This window comes from Nicotiana attenuata, chromosome 7 (assembly GCF_001879085.1).
Source record: "Nicotiana attenuata strain UT chromosome 7, NIATTr2, whole genome shotgun sequence".
Lineage (NCBI taxonomy): Eukaryota > Viridiplantae > Streptophyta > Magnoliopsida > Solanales > Solanaceae > Nicotiana > Nicotiana attenuata.
In genome coordinates this window covers 43,375,156-43,387,667 of record NC_031995.1, presented here as the reverse complement: position 1 = coordinate 43,387,667, position 12,512 = coordinate 43,375,156, and the positions used below count along the sequence as shown (strand labels likewise).

Below are 12,512 nucleotides of genomic sequence, written 5' to 3'. Positions count from 1 at the left end.
CAAAGATAAAATGTGTAGTTGGAAATCCGGTTATAGGTCAGTGGATACTTAAGCAATTTCCCTAATATTATATATTGACATTTCATTTTGAATTATTTAAACACTTTAATTTCCTGATGTCAATCACACAGTGGCACCATATGTTCTCTTTCTGTGATAATGTCGTAGCATGGTACGTCAGGAATTTTTATTCTCTCACTCCAAGAACTACACACACTTCATACATAAATATGGATAGACACAGGAGAGAGCTACAGGGGAGAGCTAAGATATAGAAGAAAAAAATGTTTAACTAAGTAAAAAAGGGAAAAACAAAATATTAATATCCACTCTCTTTTACCCTCGCGCCGAATTAGATTTCTGTTCTTCTGCTGTTATGTGTTTTTGCCCTTTAACACCATTTAGAATGTCCATTGCTCTATAAAATTAAGACAACTTTACAATGCAACGTTCAGTATATATCTCTAGAGTTTTGAAGGCATAGTGAACAATTAATATCCCACCTCAAATACCAACATATTTTTGTTTGTACAAGTTCTTAGGGATTGATTTTCGCGACCTCATCCAGTATAAAACTGTATAAAAACAAGGAAATTGACAAGCTAACATTCTGGCTGCGCAACATTGAAGTGGTGCTGGAAGTAAATTTTTTTGAACAAACTCTTAAATAAGAGCAGCAACCTTGTACATCCTAGGCAATTGTACAACTCCAAGAGAACTGATGAGTGAAAAAATTATACCATGCGATATGCTTGTTGAAGATGTGTGACCATCTCATCGAAAAACTTAAGCAGTTAGAGATAGCACACTTGTATTTACTTCGTTGTCTTCAACAATAATTACGAGGAAGATGGGGAAAATCTTGTCAACAACCTAGAGGTCTGTAATATTTCGGAGGCATAGATGGACATCTTTCATTCATATGGGGGTATGGATCCATAGTATTGTATCCGGGTAATTCCATCCGATACTTTCCACGAATTTGACAGAAAGGAAGCTTCACAGTGTCATCGGCATTGCACCACTTTGGCAACAGGCTTGAATTGTTCTCAAAAAACTTGAGAGTATAAGCATCTTTTATCTGCACTTACCAACAATAATAGACTAGTTAAAAAACATTATTTCCTAAAATTCTAGAACTTGAGTCCAACATAGATTGCCATGTGTTTTCAACGAAATGAACCAAAAGGGTTCAACAGCATACAAGTATTCATGCAAGAATTGTAGTTTCTTTTGATGAGCAAATATTGGTCCTACAGTTTTGTATAAACATAGGCAGTTCCAAAATAGAAGATAAACTTCTTCCCATAACTGAAATATTGCTGGTTTAAAAGTGTTCCTAGCTTTACCTTTGGGCAATAGGATACTGAAAATGTATCCTGGATTATAGGAAAAATGTTTATATACTAGGTAGTACACCCCAAACAATTAAATAGAACAGTTTATTTGGAACTGTTGAAATAACTAGAATTAGGGCATGGATTGGCGAAGATGCAAAGATAAAAGGTATGGACAAGTAAAAGATACTTGACTTGAGGTACAGATCCGTTAAACAGAACAAAGGAATAGGCAGTTTCTGATTCATCAAGTACATTACCCAGGGAAATACCTAAGCAACCAACCGAAAACAGGAAAGCTTCAAAATCTATCTGACAAACTCACCGTGAACTCCGTAACCTGAATTGAGCTTGCAAGTTCACCAAATAGTCCTCCTTCCTTATACATTTCAAGAATATAAGCAACACATGATGCTGACTTTCCATCACTATAAACCCAATCATCCTGCTCTGGAATAGTCAACAATTCGGCAAAAGAGGATCCACGCTTTTCAACTTCAACAAGTATATTGGGAAGACTAAGGTTCTGCATTGAACAGAATGGATCAGCGTTCGATATTGAATATAATCAAGTCTATTATGTTTACCCTGACTTAACAAAGCAAGTTATATGTCGGACCAAATAATAGTTCCAGCCTTTTGCAATTCCGCTTTAAATAGATATTTGGTGGAGAAACATATTATACCTAGCAGCTGCTTCTATGGTATTTTGTCCACTATTTGTCTCAACAAAAAGAGGCATTTCATAAATTTACCTGAGTTCCAAGTCGTTTGTTTAAGGCTTCATTCCACAAGTTAGAAGCATATGCAGGCTTTAGTTGGTTAAAAACAGTCATGACAGAAGCAACCTGCACCATACAACAATAGATATGGTAATTTCATAAATGCAGCAAAATACTGTAGCAGCTATCCACAGCACGAAAACCAAGTGCCACAATGACCCACCTTTATCTATAAATGCCTGTCATTTCTACGCCTTCTCAGTACCGTTATTCCTATTTCTGTCCCTCACCCTTCTTTCACCCTCAACTTTCTGATTTCAATTGTTTTTCACGTATAAATATGATATCTTCCTAGAGTAATTTCAAGCTCATTCATGATCATACGGCAATTTAATTTTCTTACACCAGAACAGATTCCATTTCCAGCTCTCACGAGACACTAAACCTATCAGATATTTAGCGCTCAAGTAAATATGCATAATTTGTGGAATTCTATGGAACACTTGAATCATAATATTTCTAGCAGTCAAATGAAGCTCCACGGGAATAACATCACACTAAATTTCAAAGCAGAAACCCCATATGGAAATCTAGATACTGTTCAGAAAATGAAACCTGCAGCTTTAAGACCGAACACAAGTTCTGAGTCCTTTATTATTTCGGTATAACTAGTCTACGTGTGAAATGAAGGCATTTCATCAATTTCACTTCATTTGCACAGCATATTACTGCTTTAGCTGACCAACAAAATATGACGAGGTCTAAGTTAGCTGTTTGTTTTGACTTGGGATTATCTAATGTATTTGAAAGAACAATATACGGTCAAAACAAAAAATTTGCTATACTCGCAGACCAGAGGAATCTGATCGTAACGGACTGTATGGAAGATAATACTTTTAAGATAATAGGGCATAGAAAAAATTGGAAAGACTGTGATCTGAAAATAATATGCATTACCAGATGAGCATCCAAAGGTGAAGGGTAATTTCCATCAATTGTGTCTATCCAGCTAAATATTAAGTTATGGTAACCATAAGGTTTTCCTGCCATGCTTTTTGCATATTCCCAAGCAGCAGTTTCATTAAACTTGGCTCGGAGGTCAGGGTGCAAAGGGAGCAATGCAATATGTGGATTGGTATTGTCTTTTGTCAGCTCAAATTCCCACCATTCATCCCATGGTAGTATAGCAATCACATCTTCTCCCTGAAAGGAAACGCAAAGAACAGAATTGGTGCAAATATTGCATAGAGATCACATATTATCTCCATTCTCCTTACCTTCCAGTTATGCCATCTTCCTATTTTTTTCGTTTCTTCAGTTGGTTGGAGGCGGGGGGTTTCGGGAGGTGAGCATGTAAGAGCATCTGCCCTTGCTCCCAAGAAAGAAGAAGCAATTACCAGGAAATAACATCATATGAAAAAATAGTTTAACACACCACCTGATCATTGTCATGCCCAGATTCACCAACCCATAGTTTCCCTTCAGCATCTCTCAAGCAAACAGCGGTATGGCCAGCATAGGCTCCTGTTGCCCATTTCTCCATAGTCTCAAAACCACCCCAGGTACCTTTAATCTTTGATATTGCAAGAAAATCTCCAGAATGAATGTCATCAGTAGTAAGGTTTGTGACCCACGGCTGTGGACGTACTTCAAATGAAGCACCCATACGTTTCTTTAGAAACCCAATATTTGACTTCTCACCCCATCCAGTATTCGTGAACAAAGGGAGAAAATCCCATAGTGCTGAAAGGGTTCCTAACATTCCTGCTTGCAATAGGAAAATTGAGATCCCTTTATATTTGACCTGTTTCAATTAAGTTTGATCCATTAGACTATAACAATTAGTTTCATTTAAGAAAGGATGACGACTCACATATTCTAACTCAGCTTCAGACTTCCACTCTTTGATTTCAAGGGTATGTTCACGAGACAAAAAGTAGTAATCCCATGTTACATGATATGGAGTTGCAAAGATGTAAAGGTCCATACATGTCCAACTGTGTGCATTGCTGACCTGAATAATATATTTTGTTTATCAACGACCTGAATAATATTGTAATAGAAACACAAATGCAAATATAAGAATGAAGTACAACAACAGATCAAGAATTGATATTAAAATGGGAACTCTTCCCATCTGAGCATTACAAAAGAATGGACTAAAGAGCTATAAAGGAAGTTAAAATACAATCCATCAATTATATGATCAATAATGTATCACATATACATAGGCAGAGAACAAATAATCATTAATAATATTGTATGCAGATTATGCTTCCAAAATGTTTTCATTCGAAATAGATGAAGAATCATTAAATACATTCAGTCCACAACATCTTTATTTGCAACTTCTCCAAGTTCAAGATAGTTGCAAGTGAATATAAGCAACATCTAATCAATGCAAAGACTGGCAGTTCGCAAAAAGATACCTCTACTCCACAAGCATGCAGTCAGTTCAATGAACAATATTAGTTGGAGAAAAGTAAACTCTTAGAGCTTCCAGTGAAGAGGAGTAGAGCAAAGGATAAAGATTAGTTTAACTAGTAAAATTGTCCTTCAATCTGGCAACCAAATCAATAGATATTTAACAACAAAAGAAACTTTCCGAGAAGTTCCAAGGACTCATTAGCTATGTAAATCCAGAGATCACCCAAAGAATGCAACCACAACTACGCTTCAATCCCAAGCAAGTTGGATCGGCTATATAAAATATCACTAATGTCACTCCATTTAAGCTCGTTCCAGTCTAATATTATGCAACATCTTTTTGGATCACCTAAATATTAACTCAAAATATAATAAACAATGGGAAGACATTTTCACAATCCAGACAGAGCAGTCTGGTGCACTAAGCTCCCGTTGCGCATGGGGTCCGGGGAAGGACCGGACCACAAGGGTCTAGTGCATGCAGCCTTACCATGCATTTATGTAAAAGGCCGTTCCCACGGCTCGAACTCGTGACGTCCTGATCACATGGTAGCAACTTTACGAGTTACGCCAGGCTCCCCTTCTAACAATAAATTAAATTGGGCCAAACATCATCCCCAAACTCTCCAATAAACACATGGACGAAGAATTTAAAATTTACATATAAAAACAACTGAAAATACAAGAAAACAAGGTGAAATTTGAAAAATAGCTATTGCCAACCCCCACATGGAAAAAAAAATAGCAAAATAGATAGAGGGAGACCTTGATATGAAGAGTGCCTCCACCAAATTGACTCTTAGACTTATTATGAAGCTCCAACCAAGCAGTATTCTTGTAAAAGCAAGCACCTTTCCACTCTAGTGTATTGTTTTCTGCGATTGAAGCAGCCCCAACAAAAGCGGGCAACAGGTCCACAGCACTGTGAAGGGAGTTGAGGATAGGCCATGAGACCTGTCTTGGTAACAGTGGCAGAATATCCTTTGGATTAAATGGTGATTTTAGCCCATGTATCTGCCGCCATGGCAAAAAATGAAAAAGGAACAAGAAAGTGATTAATAGGCTGTGATTCCTCAAGTTTACAGCCATGGCTATAGCTTCTTTGATGTTGGGACTAGAGTGTTTAACATTAGGGAAATGATTTTTGACACCTCAACTCATTCATCGTAATTAGTTCCCAATTTATTACGTAATTAAATACCTTCCCAATTTTCAATTATTTCGAGTTTCTTTTACTCATTTCATTTATGATAAAGACATTTTTCTTTTCTTTAATAAAAGCTTAGCCTTGTTTGTTGCAATTTCGTAAAAACTACGTAAGAGTATGAGAAAAGATTATTCTGTGAATAAGCTAATATTTATATTGGTCTTCCTTCTAAGTTTTAACAAATACTAAAAGGAAAAAATCAAAAGCATTGTCATTTTGGCAAGAAACAATTGTGTCATTGCTGCGGAGTGTTGTTATAGACTGGGTTTGCCAAATGGATGTTGTTGAAAAAGATAAGTTTCTAACGACGGAGATAAGAGCCAACAGAATCGGATCTCTTTCTCATACGGAATATGCTAAAAGGGCCATATTGCTAGACGAAAATGATTTGTTGTCCCTTCTATTTTTTTTTAATGTTTGACGAGCCTTTGTTTTATTAATTACTTATGGGAAAAGCCGAAAAAGGAATATTTTTAAAAATAGCCAGATTTATAACTGGTCGTTCAAAAATAGCCAAATTTTAAAAGCAATTGAAATTTAGCCACTTTTTATATAAAGATAAATCTGAGCGAAAACACTGTTCAAAACCCGAAAATACTTTAATATATTATGCTGGAGTTCCAGCATATTATACTGGAGTTTCAGGATAGTATGCTGGAACTCCAGCATAATATGATGGAGTTCCAGCATAAATACACTAGAACTCCAGCATAATATACTGGAGTTCCAGCAAGTATAATGGTCCAGTATAATATACTGGAGTTTGGAGCACCAGTGCTCCAGTCTCTAGTATATTATACTGGAGCCAGCAAAGTATACCGGTCCAGCATAATATGCTGGAGTTCATACACAAGTGCACCGAACTCCAGTATATTATGGTGGACTGGTCTCTATTGCAGCAAAACGGTGGCTATTTTTCATTGACTTGGTAAATGCTGGCTATTTTTGATTGACCAGTCCGAAAACTGGCTATACCGTGAAATTTTGGCAAAGGTCAGTCTGCCTTTAAATTTTACGAAATCATCCAAATTTTTCCTCCTATAATAGTTGAGATTAAGGGCCCGTTTGCTTAACTGATTTTTTTTAGCAGCTTTTAAGCACCAAAGTATTTTTTTAAGTGCTCGAGCTGCTTTTATAAATAAGTAGTTACGTATTTGGATAGAAGTACTGAAGTTAAAAATAAGCAGTGACGGACCCAGAATTTTCATCAAAGGGTGTCAAAATATAAATAATTAGATACATCAAAAATTCAAGGGGAGTCAACGTATAATATATATACATTAAAAAAAACTTTATCTAGCAATATAATATAATTTTTTGGCTAAGGGGTATCGCTTGACACATCTTAGTTCATTGTGAATTTTGTGGACCCAGATGTGTAAGAGATGGGTCCACAAATATGTGAGATAAAAAGAGGCCTCACACAACTAGTGTAAGTTGTGTGAGACACAAAATAAAATCACTCGAAATTAGGGCTTTGTACTGAAGGGTACTTTTGAAATTATAATATTATAAAGGATAAGATTGTAAAATATTTGGTCAAAGGCAAATAAGCTTTAAGCTATAAAAACAATAAGCTGAAATTACCCAATTTATGATTTTTGGCTTGTTTAGGGCCTTTTGGCTTAAATGCGTACAAATAGTACGAGCTAGCTAGTTTTCAAACTGATCATTCAAAAATAGTCAGCGTTTGCAAAGTCATTGAAAAATTGCTACTATTTTGCTGCAACACGAAAAGTTCCACATAATATACTGGAGATCGGTGCACATGTGTATGAACTTCCAGCATATTATGCTGGAACTCCAATACGCGAAAAGTTCGAGCATAATATACTGGAGATAGGAGCACCTATGTATGAATTTTCATCATATTATGCTGGACCGGTATATTATACTGGAACTCCTGTATATTATGCTAGAAGTCCAGTATATTGTACTGGAATTCCAGTATATTATGCTGGAGTATTTTCCGGATTTTGAACAATATTTTCGTTCAGATTTATCTTTACATAAAAAGTAGCTAATTTCAATTAATTTTAAAACTGTGGCTATTTTTGAATGACCACTTATAAATCTAGCTATTTTTGAATTTCTCCCCTTAAATGCACTTGACGTTTTATCAAATTTTAAATTTGTCAAACACCTCAATAAGCTGAAAAAAAAAGTTGGTTTAACCAGCTTAAAAACCCATCCAGATAGGCTCCAAATCTATGTCATAAACTCGATATAGCCACTAACAACATGAACTTTTCAAAAACATAATTTGATGGACTATCACAAAAAGAACACACAAATTATCCACTCAAACAATCTCTCTCATGCAAAAACTGTCCATTCAAATGATCTCTCTCAGAGCTTTATCCTTACCATTTTCTATTGTCACTATTTTACCTCCGCCGGAAGAGCACCAATCCTTAACCATTATAATCCTACCTTGATTACCATAATATTTAAGGAAAATAATTTATAAGCTAAATTTAATTTAACTTAGAGTCCGTCTGAATTAGCTGATTTGAAGTAACTGATAAGCATTAGGTGTTGAAAAACACTTTTGAGTGCTGAAAATAATTTATTAAATAAGCAGTTATGTGTTTAGGTACAAGTGCTGAAATTGATAATAAACTGCTGCAGTATTTGATAAAAAAGTGCTGATAAGCTCTTTTTCTGTTAAAATGACTTAAATAACCTTAGAATTGTTTACACTTATAAGGGCGTAATTTCTTCAAAATTTTAGATTCCAGATCGATTCAAATACAAAACGTTCTATTTGTCATTTTATTTTAAATACAATTGTGCTTAGATAAGATAATTTTTATGATAAATATAATATATTTATGATAAGCATATAATCAAAAGGTATAATAATTAATAAATTGACAAATTTTAGTAAAAAAAATAAACCTAAATAGGATAAAATATTTGAAGAGAAACAAATATTGTCTTCATCACCACAACACTTAGAAAGCAATACACCAAAAATTTGATATGCCCTCATTTATTACATACAGCTCAAAGATTAATATACAATTACATTGATACAAATATGCAAAGGAATAGAGAATTTGCTTATCTTAAATATTCAATGTGAGTTGCAGACTTGAAGAGGCGAGGTTTAGGTTGAAAAAAGTACTTGAGGCAGTGATTATCGATGTAGGAGTTTTGTTCTAAAAAAAAATATTTTAAAGATAAAATAGTAAAAATCTTAATTAAACTTAAAGTGCTTATAAACTAAATATTCATAAGTTGGGGTAACCATCTTATGGCTTTTGGCTTATTTTTGACTTTAAGGGCGGTTACTTTGAGCTTGGGATAGAGACCTGGCCTTTGGAGGTTGTGAGTGTTAAAGAAGATATTGATTTCGCCGCTAGAGCAGTAATTGTGCTCTTCAAAGTTCATGGACAAATCTGAACCATTTTTCATAGTTCAAGGACAAATTTAATATTTGTTTCCTTGTAAAAAGAGCTCACGTGTGGGTAGGGGTATTCATGGTTCGATTTGGATCGATTTTTTCCTAAAAAGAAATCAAACCAAGTAAGTTGGCTCTTCAAATATTGAAACCAAACCAAACCAATTAAGTCGGTTTTTTAATTTTTTCGGTTATTTATCGGGTTTTCTTAAATGTGAGACATACACTACCAAACACATATTCCGGCGACTACATTTTCAACGTAACACTATCAAACCAATTGCTCTTTGAGAATCTATCATTTATCAAGATATACAGATGATAATTGAATCAAATAGTGATAAATAATTTAATTAATCAATTAAAAATCGATTATTTTTAACATGAAATAAATTCTTGTACTTAGCAAAAGAAAAATACCAATCAAACTAGAATGTAAAAGCAAAGAAATAGATTATTATAATAACAAAGAACTAGTCTAAAAATACAAACGACTAATATGTACCATAAAATTTTAGAAACTTTATAAAAATATACATATATATAGGTGTAATAAGAAATTTAAATAGCTACTTCTATAGTCGGTTTGGTTCGGATTTTTTCGGTTATTTTTTATTAAAATCAAAACCAAATTTGATCGATTTTTAAAATTCAAATCAAAACCAAATCAAATCTAAAAAATAACGATTTTTTTGATTGGGTTCGTTCGGTTTTCGGTTTGGTTCGATTTTTCGGGTTTTTATGAACACTATGTGTGGGTGTGGGAAAGCTTCTATTGCTAGTGAAAAAGGATAAATCTGGCATGTCTCAATAACGATAAGGGTAAATCTGACTCCAATTATTAATAGAGGGCAATCCGAATGATTTCACAAAGTTTACGGGCAAATTCGATTATTTTCTCATCACTTAATTACAGTCCCCTTTTATTTTCAAGCACAAATTTTACCCCCATCTAGGAACATCTCCAAAATTGAAGTAACGTGTTGGTCACTGATATCAATATGAGACTTTAAATGTACCTTTGTATAAGAAAAACAAAATCTCCTCTTCTCTTTTATTCTCATCTTGAATCGTATTTCTGCTCTTGTTAGCGTGGTCTTGCCCTTAACGCCATTTGGAATGTCGATTGCTCAATAAGCAGCTCTTAAACCTAATAAGACGACAAATTTAGATGTATATATTAATTTAAGGTATTAAGTAAGTACTTTGTGACTAACACAAAATGTCGAACGAAAGCAAAGAAAGTGACAATCAACATTAGTATTTTCGGTTTCACCGTTTGTAGCATCGGAATTATGATCTAAGTACTTGTTGGATAGTATCTATTTAGAAAGTAAAAGAACAAGGAAAATAAAAGCATTTGGGATTACCAAATTACCAAAAAATAATGAAAGAAAACGTGATAACTGAAATTCAAAAAGGTTTTTTTTATTTAGTAAATCTATCCATCCATGTTTCACCTTCCGTGGTGGTGCAGGGTTGGGTATTAACTCCTATAAAAAGGTAGATCCAGATTTAAAGTTTATGAATTTTTACATCTACCTCAATAATATTTTTATTCACAAATATTTATAGATATTTTAATAAAATTTGTAATACACATATAAGGTCTGCATAAAAATTGATGAACCGGGAATAACATGAGATATATGTGCAGGTGCAGAATAGTGTTTAGCAGTAGGAGATTTATATTTAGTTAACCAGTTATAAGTCAGTGTATACATAAACACTCAGCGGTGTACAATAACCGCTATGGCGTGCAGCCCGACACACATATATAGTCGACCGCGCTCACTGAGGGTGTGCAGACTCTGGAGGGGCTCCTTCAGCCCAAGCGCTATATCGTTGTGGCGTGCAGCCCGATCTAATCTCGTTACGGCGTGCAACCCGATATATATAAGTAGCCCTAAGGCTTGTTACGGTGTGCAACCCGATCCATTTGCATAAATATAATCAATATATCACTGCGGAGTGCAGCCCGATCCCAAAATGTCACTCTCGCTCAGGCCCTCGGCCTCACTCAGTCATCAATCTCTCCAGTCTCACTCACGGGCTCACAATGTCATGAATCTAGCCCAACAACAATAATATGATACATCAACAACAACAACTAAGACTGAGATATGATATGAATGCATGAATATGACTGAGTACGGAATATCAATAAAATCAGTGAGATGACAGCAATAAACGATAATTATGGGTCCCAACAATATAGGCAAGAAGCCTAAACATGATATTTAGCATGATGGACAGCTCAATTACTTTATCACATGGTGAAAACGCAAATATCAACAAACTAGGGTCACTATACAGTGCCACAGAAACAACAGAGTCCCAATTCACATGGTGTACGCCCACACGGCCGTCACCTAGCATGTGCATCACCTCAATACCAATTACATAACACATATTGCAGGGTTTCATACCCTCAGCACTATGTTCAGAAGAGTTATTTACCTCGAACGAGCCAATACCAATGCCAAGCAAGCCAAGCGATGCTCCAAAGATGCCATCTCGCGTGTTCCGACCTCTGAACGGCTCGAAACTGACCAACAGCAATTCAAATACATCAAACAATGCTAAGGAACCAATCCCGATGGTAAAAGATCAAATCTTGAATCAAAGCCTGAAATTGGCCCAAAGCCCAACGCGGGCCCACCCTTGGAACCCGACAAAACTCACAAAATCCGATAACCCAATCAATTACGAGCCCAACCATACTAATTTCACTCAATTCTGACTCCAAATCGATGTTCAAAACTTGAAAATTCATATTTGAAACTTTAGGCCAAAACCCCCAATTTCTCTTTAAAATTCATCAACCAATTGCCAAAAATAAAGATAGATCCGTGACATATAACCAAAGCCGAGTAGAAACACTTACCCCAATCCTTGTGATGAAATTTGCTCCAAAAATCGCCTCAATCCGAGTCCCTCATCTCAAAATATGAAGAAAGAACAAAACCCTCGATTTTTATATCCTCTGCCCAGCACTTTCCGCATTTGCGGACAAATAGTAGCATCTGCGACCACCGCATCCGCGGTAAACGTCGCGCTTCTACGACCACAACTAATCGACGGGGCCCTCGCACCTGCGGAACAATTTCCGCTTCTGTGCACTCGCAGGTGCGACTCCTCCTCTGCATCTGCGATGATCCCCAACCAAGACTTCATTCGCTTCTGCGACCAATTGTCCGCATCTGCGTCCTTTCTTCCGCAGATGCGGAAACACCAGAACCAGTAGCCTCCATCAATGCAACATGAATTAAATGATTCGAACCTCGTCCGGAACTCATCGGAGCCACTCGGGACCCCGTCAAAATATACCGACAAGTCTCATAACATAACACGGACCTACTCGAGGCCTCAAAATACACATAACAACATCAAAACGACGAATCACATCTTAA

The 12,512-nt window shown here is 35.7% G+C and overlaps 1 protein-coding gene across 1 annotated transcript; it reads right to left on the bottom strand.

Annotated features, from left to right (window-relative positions):
- LOC109228992 lies at window positions 471–5,980 on the bottom strand. Its single transcript, XM_019394278.1, has 7 exons — window positions 5,252–5,980; window positions 3,933–4,073; window positions 3,498–3,863; window positions 3,017–3,262; window positions 2,093–2,185; window positions 1,663–1,863; window positions 471–1,081 (listed from the first exon to the last, which is right to left on the bottom strand). The coding sequence occupies exons 1-7, from the start codon at window positions 5,573–5,575 to the stop codon at window positions 866–868; spliced, it is 1,587 nt and encodes a 528-aa protein (XP_019249823.1). The 5' UTR covers window positions 5,576–5,980; the 3' UTR covers window positions 471–865.

What these genes read in the sequence shown, in the direction of transcription:
- LOC109228992 (XM_019394278.1), bottom strand. Translation starts at nt 5,575, where the DNA reads ATGGCTGTAAACTTGAGGAATCACAGCCTATTAATCACTTTCTTGTTC. An exon ending in CTGGGCATGACAATGATCAG is followed by an intron (nt 3,263 to 3,497) that starts GTGGTGTGTTAA and finishes GTTTCCTTTCAG; the next exon opens with GGAGAAGATGTGATTGCTAT. An exon ending in ACAAACGACTTGGAACTCAG is followed by an intron (nt 1,864 to 2,092) that starts GTAAATTTATGA and finishes TGTTCAATGCAG; the next exon opens with AACCTTAGTCTTCCCAATAT.